This window comes from Neovison vison, chromosome 13 (genome assembly GCF_020171115.1).
Source record: "Neovison vison isolate M4711 chromosome 13, ASM_NN_V1, whole genome shotgun sequence".
In the NCBI taxonomy this organism is placed as follows: domain Eukaryota; kingdom Metazoa; phylum Chordata; class Mammalia; order Carnivora; family Mustelidae; genus Neogale; species Neogale vison.
The window spans coordinates 92,598,787-92,612,395 of NC_058103.1; the positions used below are offsets into that span (position 1 = coordinate 92,598,787).

Here is a 13,609-nt window from a genome sequence, read left to right on the forward strand (position 1 = left end):
CAAGTTCAAAAATGTGTGTTTAAAAATGTGTTCTCGGGACGCCTGGGTGGCTCAGTTGGTTAAGTAGCTGCCTTCGGCTCAGGTCATGATCCCAGCGTCCTGGGATCGAGTCCCACGTCGGGCTCCTTGCTCCGCAGGGAGCCTGCTTCTCCCTCTGACTCTGCCTTCCACTCTGTCTGCCTGTGCTCGCTCTCGCTCGCTCTCCCTCTCTCTGACAAATAAATAAATAAATAAATAAATAAAATCTTTTTAAAAAAATGTGTTCTCTATTTGCTGTCCTTCACAAACAAATGAACTTCAAATCTAGAGATTATCAAGAAGCAACTCAAGATCTCTCTCACTGTCCTCTTGACAGACTCTGAAATGAGGCAGAAGAAATTAAATTCAAATATGTTTGAATGGAAGTTTCCAACCAACCTATCTTCCTGCCGCACAGACCCAGCTTAACAAGCTATACAAATGTTAGAGATGTGCTCTACTGGCACCTTCTCTGAGCAACAGGGTCTAAGATGTGAGGGTATGAGTTAGGGGAATGAGAGTTCAAGCAGAGATTTTCTATTTTTTGACTCCCTTTTGCGCTAAAGAGCTAAGGACTCAGCTATGTCTGGCTCTTCTAATAAAACCTGAAAAATTACACACACCTGGTAAGTCTCCAGATCATAAGGCTGATGATCCCATTGTAAGACCAGAAAGATATTCTAAAAATCTTCAGTGAACCCAGCTATAGGTCCAGGCTCTGTGTCTGTGTGATTACTTGCTACCTGTAGGGATGTTCGAGAAGGCTCTGACTTAGACCAGGGCTCTTCTCTAAGAAGGGTCTGTAAAATGGAACCTTTATCTTGGAGAAGCATCTGACATTGCAGACACTGTTCCTCCCAGCATCAGTCTACGGCAAATACAGACAAGACCTGGTAGAGATAGACATTCTCCCTCTCAACACTCCAACCTTGTTTATCCAAGGTACTCACTATACTGCATCTGAGAAGTGAATGTCACAGTACACAGATATCCAGCTGGTAAGAATAAAACATCACTTGGGCAAAATCCTGGGAATTCACAACCTGAGAACGGGCCGGGGGAGTTGAGCTCACCTTTTATCACTTATTTGTATTCTAGTCCAGTACAAAGGCTTCATGGGGCAACTCGGCTCAATGGCCGGCTTCCGAGGACACTGGCTAGAAGAAGGGCCAACTCCGAAGAAGAGTCCAGGAGGGGGTGGGGGTGCAAGTCCTGGAGGTGTTGGAGGAGGAGGAGGAGGAGGCCCCCCACTGGTGGGCAGAGCAGGGGAACTGGGAAGTGGTGGTGGAGGAGGAGGTGGGGGAGGAGGGCCGGCACTCGGAGGCAGAGGAGGGGGCGGAGGAGGTGGCGGTCCAGCACTCACAGGTGGTGGCAGCGGAGGTACTGGTGACAAAGGTCCAAGTCCAGGTGGGAGGGGAGGAGGCGGAGGGGGAGGGGCGGCTGCTGGGGGTGGTGGTGCGGGAGGTGGAGAGGATGCCTTTTGCTGACTTGGTGAGAGGCCTTCCACAGACTGAAGTGGTCCATGGGTGTCTTTGCTGTCATTTGGGGGAGAGAGCTGACTCAAAGAGGAGATAGTCAGCTTTTTGGGTATTATCTGGTTACTTCTGATTGCCTTGCCTTCACCTTCACAGGGTTTGAGAAAAGTCTCTCTGTCTGTTTGGATGCACACATTTCGGTAGGTCTTTGGAGGACAGTCATCGCCTGTGGAGATACACGCATCTTTCATCTCTTCACGTCCTCCTCGCCATCGGTGTTCTGTCTCCCGTTTGAGAGTTTCGATGGTTTCTTCTAGTCTTGCTGTAACCACCGCGTGCTCCCCCCGGATGTGAAATGCCTGGAGTTCAAACTGAGCCTGTAGCATAGCAGTGGGAAAAAAAGTAGAGAATTTATTTAAAAAAATAGATACCTGAAATAAAAGCTTCAATACCATCCCTGTGCCACCGCAGCCCAGCCCACATCAACACACGGAAACACAGAGATGTTCTTTTGAGGATCTGACAAAGTATAAAATTTCACTTTATGAATTTTCCAAAGACTTAAACCATTGGAGTAGAAGCATAATTTCATCCAATCTGACCTCATAGGGGAAAATTACCATGGGTTAAGATTTTCAGTAAAACTGTTCCCTAAGAATTTTCACCCTGTTTTGATATCAAATGCAAAACAAAGTGTTCATAAAAATTTGAGCATGCTTGAATATATCTTCTATTACTTTTGCTTTGGGTTTGGAAAAAGAAAACTGTAAGAAAAAAAAATTGAGATCCTTCTGGCTATCCTCACAAGTCTCCCTTAGAATACCTCTTCTTTGGGGCTTCTGGGCCAACACAGCAGAAACCAAAGGTACGAGAAGAAGCTATCACACATGTGTATTTTCTAGAAGTTTCCATATTAAAGCTGTCCCTGATCAATATTTGGGTCTGTTTCATAATTTTTCACAAGATAGTAATAAGTAAGCAACATAAATGCATAGAAAATGAGAGTTGATTTTCTCACATGTGAACATGGCACCCTGATGCAACTCCAAAAAACCAGGTAAAATCTGGACACTATCCATTTCATGTATAACATAGAGGGTTAGGCACCTGAGCTCTGGATTTATACCACCTGATTTGCATCCCAGCTTAGCCACTTGCTAGCTCTACAACCTTGGGCAAGGAACTTTGTGTCTTCACGTCTGAGTCTTCCCAAGTGTAAAGGGAATGACTGTGATCCAGCTCTAGGGGATTTTAGAAAGGTACATGACATCTGAATAAATGTTACTAGGTACTGCTGCTAATGATAATATTAGAAGACTGACAGATTTACAATCATTCTTTCACATTTCCAAATAATGCCACCTTTGTGGAATGATGGGCACAAAACCAAGAAAAGCTTTAGCAAGTCTGGATAAACAAGGTAGTACAAATACAAAAGTTTACCCAATCTTTCAGAAGTTCTACTACCAAATGCCTCAAAGTAATTTCAAGTGTCATTCAACTATGTGATCAAGATAATCGGTGTTTCAACGTCTTGCCGGTCACCATCTCCCCCTCTCACCCCTGCCCACCTCTACCTACAGCCCAGCCCTAATGTCCACAGAATGGCTTGCCAACATGTCAATTTCATGACAATGACTAGTTCAGTTCTGCCACAATAAACTAACTCTGGCTTCTTGTTCCCAACTAACTTTCTTCCGAGAAGGTTAAGATGACATTGATGAACTAATAATTTTCTTCAATTTTCAGCTTCTTTTTTTTTTGTTTTTTTGTTTTTTTGTTTTTTGTTTTTTTTTCCCAATTTATTTATTTTCAGAAAAACAGTATTCATTATTTTTTCACCACACCCAGTGCTCCATGCAAGCCGTGCCCTCTATAATACCCACCACCTGGTACCCCAACCTCCCACCACCCCCCCGCCACTTCAAATCCCTCAGACTGTTTTTCAGAGTCCATAGTCTCTCATGGTTCACCTCCCCTTCCAATTTACCCAAATTCCCTACTCCTCTCTAACGCCCCTTGTCCTCCATGCTATTGGTTATGCTTCTTAATAATAGGAAAAAGTTGTAAAGACATGTTCCGCAGAGAGACTTTCCCTTTATCACGCAACTGACCTGTATCTATAGCAAACACCTTGGTCCCATCTAACCCCCTTCCCATCTACCTCTTAACCTATGACCTTCTGAAGCCGCTGAAGCTGACACATGTACCTATACGTTGTTTCAGTGACTCTCTTGCTTAGTGCAGTGGGTAGAGCCCAAATCAGCCAGGTTGTTTAACCTCTCTGGACCTCAGTGTTCTCATAAGTAAAATGCAGATACTAACAGATTCCACCTCATAAGGCAGGTGAGAAGTAGATGAGTTAATATACATAAAACAACAGAGAGGGAAGTGTTTGGAACACAGTAGGTGGCTCATAGGTTTGCTACAATGATTACTATTTCGTTGTTGCTGTCCCAGATGCCAGTGGCCACATCACCTTGCTTTCAACTCTCAGCAGGCTCCCTGCACCATACTCTATCCATCTAAAGCAAAGATAAAGATACTTCGTCTTTTTGTTTGTTTGTTTTTTTTTAGAGAGTGTGCCTGTGAGTGGGAGGAGGGGCAGAAGGAGAGGAAGAATCTCAAGCCGACTCCCCACTGAGCAGGGAGCCTGATGTGGAGCTCTGTGGAGCTAGATCTCAGGACCCTGAGATCATGATCTGAGCTGCAATTAAGAATCTGATGCTTAACCGACTGAGCCACCCAGGTGCCCCTAAAGGCGAGTTCTTCAATTTGTTCTAGCAGTTGCCCTTTCTCACTGTCTCTTCTTCCCAGCAGAATTTTTGGGGAAAAAACATACAACTCTCTCTCGATCTATTTTCTCATCCATTCTCCCTTCAGCAAATCATAATTGACTTCTGCCCCCAGGCCCGCACCCCCAACTCATTGAAATCCTGTGATTTGAGTGTTGCATTTGGTCAGCATTTTGCAGTGATCCAGCCCTCTAGGCTGCATTGTTAGAGTTAGAGATGCCTTGAAATTCTCCGGCTTCTACCTACCTCCAATTTCTTCCCACTTCTCAGCTCTCTCCAGACAATCTGTGGACTCCTCTCCCTCCATTCATCCCCTAAATGTTGTTCCCCAGGCATCCTGCTTGCCATTTTACCCTTCTCACACTACACAATCTCTCTGAACCATCTTGTGTACTCATAGGGTACAGCAACACCCAACTACTATACAGTGTTATTTCCCAAGAGGACCTTAGAGCCATCAATCACTCCAACCACCCTCCTGACTGATCTACCTCCATGTTTAATCAATACTTCATCGAGCCCCACATGGGGCTCTCTGCTCAGCAGAGAGCCTGCTTCCTCCTCTCTTTCTCTGCATGCCTCTCTGCCTACTTGTGATCGCTGTCTGGCAAATAAATAAATAAAATCTTAAAAAAAAAAAGAACTACAAACAATATCCACGTATTATTTGGGGCGCCTGGGTGGCTTAGTGGGTTAAGCCACTGCCTTCGGCTCAGGTCATGATCTCAGGGTCCTGGGATCGAGTCCCGAATCGGGCTCTCTGCTCGGCAGGGAGCCTGCTTCCTCCTCTCTCCATCTGCCTGCCTTTCTGCCTGCTTGTGATCTCTCCCTGTCAAATAAAGAAATAAAATCTTAAAAAAAAAAAATCAGTACCTCAAACTCAACATGTTCAAGCTCGTCATGAACTCATCATTGTCAAACCTCAATTTGTTCTTCCTCTGAAATTCCTTCCTGCAGTTAATGGCATCGCCATCTTCCTAGTCATCACATTCAGACACCTGGATGTTATACTGCATTTCTTGCTTTCTCTCTCTCTTTCCCAACATATTATTTATCAACAAACCTCACTAATGTCTCTGATTCATTCTTTTCCTTCCATTTACAGTGCCTCAACTTTTCAGTTTATCTATTTCAGTTTATCAGTTTATCCAGAGAATGCCAACAACCACCTAATTCTCCTGACCACAGTTTAGCCATACTAGTTCCAGGACAATATTTTAATAAATGCAGATTTTTGATCTTTAATATCTCTTCAATCATTGGCCATTACTTACAGCCTGACACTGAAACTTTTTAGCATGGACACACTGAAGTCTCCTTTGATCTGTTTTTTGGTCAGCTTTCTTCTCTTTTGGCTCCTGCCTCTTCCCCAGATAGGCCCTGGCTTCCACACTTGCATAGCATCTTGTGCCTCCCAGGACCGTGCTCACTCATATATCTGGGCCTTTGCAAATGCTGTCTTCTCTCAACACCCCTTCACTCCTGCAAATGCCCAAAGTAAGGGGACAGATCACTAAGCATAGGTTCCACGGGTGGCTTCCTCACAATGTGTATACACCGATATGAAGAATTGCCATCTAAGAAAGAAATACCAAATTCCCATATACTCCATACTGATATGTTGGGATTATAATAAGAAACCCTAATAATCGAACCTTTGGCAAAGCTAGTTTTTAACCCTGTTTTCCTCTCAACTTTCTTCTATTAAGTGCCCTTTCCACTTTGCACGTGGAAACTACGTGCTGTTTTTACTCTCCTTTACCTAGAACCACAGCTAGAAAGACTATTAGCAATTTGGGGAATCAAACCCAAAGTAGAACTTTCAGTCAGATAATCATGTACTCCTTCCCGGACAAAGTTTGCCCAAGATCCTGGGAATCTTTATGAAATGTCAAGTCCAGTTCCTTTCAACCAAAACTACAGAGGAGGATGGGCCAAAGGAACATAATGCTTTTGAACCCTGGTGACTCTCTTTTCAGGCTCCCTTACATTCACACTGAATGTGATGCTCATACATGGGAGACAAAATAGTTATAAACCTTCCATTTTTTCCTAGGTAAATGATCTTAAGGTCATATGAAGCACTAGGAATTTCCCTCTCCTGCTTCCCTCTCTGCTGAAAATCTGTTTTTCTGCATTCATCCCAGTATCTCATTTGAAAGGAGACAGGTGCTGAGGTTTAACATCTTTCCAGTCTTCCTCAAGCTTTATCTACCAGATGCTGTCCATATTTTATCCACCTTCCTTTACTCGTAACTTTATTGCTTCTCCTGCTGTCATTTTTAAGTGCATCCTCTTCCCATTTGCAATCGCCTAGTGATCTATATCCATTTCCTTCTAAGAAGGATTCACATTCACAATCCTTAAGAGAACAATCCCAATTAAACCATTCTGTTTTAATCTTCCTTTTCCATACTGGCACTACTTTTATTTGTCTCATGTCATGCCTGTCAGCCTGCTCCCCATTAGAAACACCTAGAGGGCTCTGTAAAAAGTACTGATGAGCAGGACGGACCATCCTCAGAGATCTGAGATGGTGTCCTTGCGCTGATATCCTTAAAGCTTGCCAGAGAATTCTAAAGGGCATCCAGAGTTGAAATCAACAGCCCCTGTCCTTAATCTTTTCTCCGTTCCAGGCATGGCTGAGACAGGATGACGCCACAGTACCAGTGCATTCTTTTTGGCAAAGACTTACACTTGGGTCATTTCAGAATGGTCAAAGGAACGTGTGTAATATGGAAAAGCCCCTTCCTGATTCTGACCTGTCCCCATAAGGGGAATACCCCTTCATTACTTATATTGAAAATAATTATTCTGCACAGCAGCTAAGTCTAAATACTTTCCATGATGCCTCATGGCTCCTTAAAACTTGGTCTCTCTCTGTTCACTTTTCCAGATACTTCTCTATAGTTTCCCTGAGCTGCATCGCTACAGAATCAGCATACATTCAACCCCCACATTGCTATGATTTTACATATGCTATCTGTACTACTTAAGACACCTTTTCTCTTCATTTCCACCTAGCAAAAGCCCTGAAGGAAAACTCAGTCAAGTTCAGCTGAACCTTCTGGCTTAAACTTTTCTTGACTCTTCCTGACAAGAATTTTTCTTTGACATTGCTGCCAAAGAACCTGCTAGGTTCACGTCCCATTATAGTCATTTCTGCTTATCTTCTTTGTAAATCTAAAAGCTCCAGGCAGTTGGGGACCGTGCCTTATTCATGTTTGAACTTCCAGAACATTGCACATTGCTTGGCTTGTTAGTGATCCAGAAATGCTTATGGAATTGAACTATTTCCTTAGTTTTAAATGTCAAGACTTCCTTGTGCCCCTACTAGGCACCTAGACTTGCAGCTTCAAAAAATTTTTTAAAAGAGAGGTATGGGTGTTCACTTCCTTTTTGAGAGTCCCACACACAACATAAACTATGAGATTTCATAGCTGCTGTTGCCTACAACATTCAAATAAAAAATCCAGGGGTTTGGGGGTTCTTTTTATGTATGGGTATTTCTAAAAGTTGACATTTTAACAACTCAAAATATTATAGATCAGTGCACTTTGCACAACGAGCTTAAAAACTGTTCCCTTAAGTATAAGAAACTACCTAGTAGAATTGAACCACATTTGTGATTTTAATCTGATTAGGGACTGGACTCTAGGCTACTTCCCCAGCCTCCTCAGGGGCTGGTCCTTCCTTCCCCTTACTGAATCCTCATTATTTTTTAATATCCTTCACATTACCACTGTTCAGAGATATCATCGAAGGAACACACTGTACTGAAACCTAAGCAACAGAGGGAGACTTTTGCTTGTCTGGTCCCCACAACACATCTGTCAAAAAGAACGTGGAAAAGTGCCTGCTGATGAAAGACATCGTGATGGTGCCAAGCAATGTGGAAAAATCATCTGTTAGCATTTTGTTGTTACGAACCATCTCTCCCAGTGCTGCTGCCAGGACCAGTAAAAATTCAGGTTATCTGCTGTACAACTTGAGTCACTCAACCTTTTCCAGGGACCCTTCCAAATTCTACATTCGAGATGGGAGCAAGCTAGAATATTCCCAGGGACGGCACAGAAGCACAGTGAAGCTTTACCACTTTAGAGAATTATAGCCTAAGGAGATGGAAGGAGAGAAAGGAGGGCTCAAGGGCATTCAAGTGTCTCAAAGGGCTGGAACTGGGGCCTCAGAGCGCTCAGGTGAAGTGAGAAGACAGTGGTTCTTCGGCCCTGTACGTAGGCATCCCGGTTTCCCGTTTTGTTTTGGAAGGCTGCACAAAGGCTGCAGTAATTCCCCATGTCACTGGCTGACACTTGTTACTCTAAAAACAAGTCTCTATTAATAAAAAGAACAGCACTGGGCTTGATAAAATCCCCAGAAGTTAACAATAGCTGGTTTTAATCAACTATTATCAATACTCTTTTTTGGTTCTTATCAGAAAATAAACCCTATCATGTTACAACTAAGAGACCTTCTCAAGGACACTCAGAAACATGAGGCACATCTGACACAATGATATAATTAGAACTTGCTAGGAGGAATAAATAGAGAGACTGGGCTGGAGAAGGAGTAAACAGGCATCGAAAGATAAAATGGCACTTAAGATGACTTGGGAGTAAAACCCAACACAGGTGCACAGGATGTCAAATACAAAGTGAAATTACACATGTGTAAAAATGGCACCATCTCTGGGAATCACCTGCCATGCTGACGTTCAGTCAAGATAACGAGGGAAAAGAAACCAACATAAAGCAAGTGTGTTGGACCCCATGCGAGGTGCCTTCATTTAATCCTTGCAACTCTGTAAGGCAGACCTTCTGGGAGATGTGTTATCTTCCATAAGACCCCATGCCTGGAAAATGGTGACAAAGAAACTTCGATCTGGCTGCTGTTAAATTCACACTCTTTCCACTTTACCATTTTCAAACTGATGGGAGCTAAAATAATAGTATTTCATAATTATGTTTGAAATTGAAGAACAGCGGACACACAAGGTGACATTAGTTTCAGGTGTGCAGCATAGTGATTCAACAACATTGTGTGTTAGGCTGTGCTCACCACAAGTGTGTAGCTGCCGTCTGTCACCATACAATGCTTATTACATTACCACTGACTATATTCCCTATGTCATACCTTCCAGCCCTCTAATTTGTTTATTCCATTACTGGAAGCCTGCACCTCTCACTCCCTTTCACCCATTTTACCCATTCCCCCCTGCCAACTCTTCCCTCTGGTAACCATAGGTTTGTTCTCTATATTTATGGACTGTTTGGGTTTTGTTTTGTTTTTTAGATTTGACATATAAATAAAATCACAAATAAAATCTTTCTCTGACTTACCACACTTAGCAAAATGCCTCTAGGTCTATCTATGTTGGCACAAATGCAAAGGTCTAGTTAATTTTTATGGCTGAGTAATATTCCATTGTGTGTGTGTGAGATATATATATATATCTTCTTTAATCATTCGTCTATTGATGGACACTTGGGATGCTTCTATATCTCTGCCATTAGTTGTTTTTTTTTCCTGGTATTTCTATTTTTAATTTTCTGCAGAAACTCCATACCATTTTCCTATACAGGTTGCACCATTTCACATCCTTGCCAACAGTGCACAATGGTTCCTCTTCGTCCACATCCTCACCAGCACATGTTGCTTCTTGTCTTTTTGATTCTAGTCATTCTGACCGGTGTGAGGCGATTGCCCATTGTGGTTTTGATTTGCATCTCCCTGATGTTGAGCAACTTTTCATGTGTCTGTTGGCTAGCTGTAGGTCTTCTCTGGGAAAATATCTATTCAGGTTCTCTGTTCATTTTTAAGTCAGATTATTTTGGTGTTTTGTTTTGGTGTTGAGTTGTGCGAGTTCTTTATGTCTATATTTTATATTAACCCTTATTGTATATATCATTTGCAAATATCTTCTTTCATTCAGTAAGTTGCCTTTTATTTTATTGATGGTTTCCTTCACTGGGCAGAAGCCTTTTATTTTGGTGGTCCCAATGGTGTTGCTTTTGTTCCCCTTGTCAAAGGAGTCATATCTAGAAAAGTGTTGCTAAGGCCAATGTCCAAAAGATTACTGTCTATGTTTTCTTTAAGAAGTTTTATGGTTTGGGCACCTGAGTGACTCAGTCGTTAAGCATTTGCCTTTGGCTGAGGTCATGATCCCAGGGTCCTGGGATCAAGCCCTGCATCAGGCTCCCTGCTCCCCGATCCCCCTGCTTGTGTTCCCTCTCTGGCTGTCTCACTCCATCAAAGAAATAAAGTCTTAAAAAAAAAAAAAGGGAACTTTTAGGGTTTTGTGTCTCACATTTAGGTCTTTAAAATATTTTGAATTATTTTTTATTTTGGTGTAAAAAGGCAGTCCATAATAATTATTGACTAACAACATTATATACTACCTATGGCTTACAATGCATCGGTATTACATTAATGTTTATAGTTATGGCAACAACCTCTGACAAGGCTGGTATCGTAACTGTTTTCCAGATGAAGAGGGGCATAGAGACAATAAGTAAATTGCCCGTGAGACAGATTCAAATTCAGACCTTTTCACTTTAGAGCTTTTTCCACCCTATCCCAGATCCTCAGTTATTAATAATCCTTCCCATTTAATACTATGAAATCAAAATGCCAACACAAAAATAGATACTTTCTGACAAATGCTTTCCTTAAAATATTTGCCCTCCATCCTTCTGGAAAAGAACTGGATCAATGGGTAATAGATCTGAAGGTTTTGCTTCCTAGGTAAGTGGGAAGCACTGGCTGAGGGTCAAAAAATCTGGATTCCGCTTCTGGTTATCACAGTCATTAGCTACTTGTACCTCCAAAATGTTTTACTTCCTGTAATCCACATTTTATTAATACCTAAAATGAGAGATCTAAAATACTTAGTAAATTTTCCTTTAGTTCTAAAGCGCTATAATTTTCACACCCAGACTTCATATCTCTTCCTCTCAAAACTTCCTAGAATATAGCTCTGCTCTTGAAAGCTTGATAAAGATTTAAAGCACAATATTGTCTAAGCCATATAAAGAGTCCCAACACTCATTATTAATGCAAATGTACATATAAGTTCAAACAGACTCATTAAGGGGCTCTGAAAACACACCAGTGGCTCAGTTTGCTGTTTAGATAAAGTCATATGTTATTTTTGCAATCTGATAGTTATTATGAGGATTCAGGAATATACTTCAAAAATAAACAAATATAACCATGAATCATCATCCAAGGAAGTAGTGGGGAAGTAAAACAGAAAAAGCTTTGAAATCTGGACTGTGGTTCCTACCTGGGACACAAAACAAAACAAAACTTAATTGCAGCCAGAGTGCTTTTGTGGAATAAAAGAACAAAAAAATCATTACTCACAGGGGGTTCTGGTAATGTTTTATTTCTAAGTTATTAATATCACTAAATGTAGTGTAATTCACAGAATGGACGCACCTTGGGATATCCATGACAATGATTTTCAGACTTCATTTTTGCAAAAAGTAATTCTAAACCTGATGAGCAAACCCAAGACTGCATATGGTTAGGCAACAAGCCAACATGCTAACTCCTCTACTAAGAGAGAGGAATTGGAATTTTATGTTGTATTATTATCACCACTGGAGTTACAGCTAGTCCAGTAACGTATGTATGACCCACTGCAGAGTACCTGGGAGCTTAGAGGCAATAGATGGTAAATCCTGGTCCTCAATGTGTGACAAACTGAGGTTCTTCAAGTAATTATGGCAATTACTTGAATATTTCCTTCTGAGCTCACACGCTGTCTATGAAGGGACACCATCATATGGCCACTCTATAGCCATCCTATGTCCCATAGTATCATTTTGGAAACTGTCAAGTGGATTCCTAAATTATATTTGCCTCAAATACTCCCAAACTGTGTATTTTTTTCTGGAAGTGAGAAGTACCAGGTCACTTAAATAGCATTATTAAGTGGGAGCACATGAGGAGGGGCTAGCTGTTGAGTTCTGTCTGGTACTAAAAGTAAAGGTGACATGCATAAACTCTGGAATTACGAATTAGAAAAAACTTTCCACCTCTTTCCCAAAGTCATAGCTCTCTAGTAACAAGAAGAGGACCAGGGGAGAGACTGTCACAAATTCCTACTTAGGGACTTACTCTTCACGGTCATGTTATATGAAGAGAGAGACTGGAAATAAATTTTATCTCACTTATACCTAAGTCTCTCTATCATCTAATGTTCAAAAGCTTTAATGAGCACATATAATACATCAGTTCTTGTGAAAAGTGTCAGAGAAATGCAATACTTAAGAAACAACCCATACATTGAGACATTCTAGCTGAGAAGAGATACTTGTCAGTTTCAATTTTCAAGAATGCTGAGCTATATGGATTTTACATTTTTTTTAAAGATTTTTATTTCTTTATTTGACAGAGAGAGATGACAAACAGGCAGAGAGGCAGGCAGAGAGAGAGGAGGAAGCAGGCTCCTTGCTGAGCAGAGAGCCCGATGCGGGACTCGATCCCAGGACCCTGAGACTATGACCTGAGCCGAAGGCAGTGGCTTAACCCACTGAGCCACCCAGATGCCTTGGATTTTACATTTTTATTATTGACACATAACATTTCCCTTGAGATTTAAAAAAACCAAGGTCCACACCAGTTGCTTTGTCCAGCAAACATATCCCAGGTTATTCATGTTGCTTCTACTACACAGGAATAGTCCACCCCAGGCCCACATGTATAACTAACCTCCCTGAATAGCAAGGAGGTATTTGGCTTCCTACCTTAACATTTTTGAACAAATGACCAATGATGTGTGCCTAGGCCACAACCACCTTCTCCTTGCCACTTTGAGTCTTCCTAGGGATTAGTCACATGATAAATCTGCCATTGAATGGATTTAAAATTATACGTTAATTGACAAGGAAAACAAACAAGAGGGTTTACATGTTTTTCATTAAGACCTGGGCTCTGGCCTAGGACATGTCCTCTAAGGAAGCTAGAAGGGAAATGTCTTAAATTTCCCAAAATTGTTCACCCCAGCCAAAAGGCACACTCATTATACAAGATATAAGTTGAGATGCCAGAAAAGGGCTCACAAAATTAAGGATTGTCTTCATTCTCTAAGTAATGGACCCAAGGAGAAATATTTTTTCCTATAATTGGAGAGACTGGGTCTCATAATGGAAAAAACACTAACATAGTGGTCAGAGTGCTTGGATTTAGTTCAGTATAAGACGGCTGTACAACCTCAAGTTTCCTTCTTATCTCTGGCTATTGTCTTCCTCTATAAAACAAACAGGTATAAAAAGATCAGCAGGCTTACACACCAGGTGTTTTGGGCTCCATGATTCC

At 41.6% G+C, this 13,609-nt stretch overlaps 1 protein-coding gene across 3 annotated transcripts in view; it reads right to left on the bottom strand.

Moving 5' to 3' along the window:
- The window catches only part of FMN1 (formin 1), a 415,126-nt gene that overhangs the window by 191,400 nt on the left and 210,117 nt on the right, over window positions 1-13,609 (bottom strand). For all 3 annotated transcript variants that reach the window (XM_044231844.1, XM_044231846.1, XM_044231845.1), the window contains one exon: window positions 1,092-1,870. In XM_044231844.1, coding sequence (XP_044087779.1) covers window positions 1,092-1,870 — 779 coding nt within the window. The remainder of the gene's footprint in view (window positions 1-1,091; window positions 1,871-13,609) is intronic.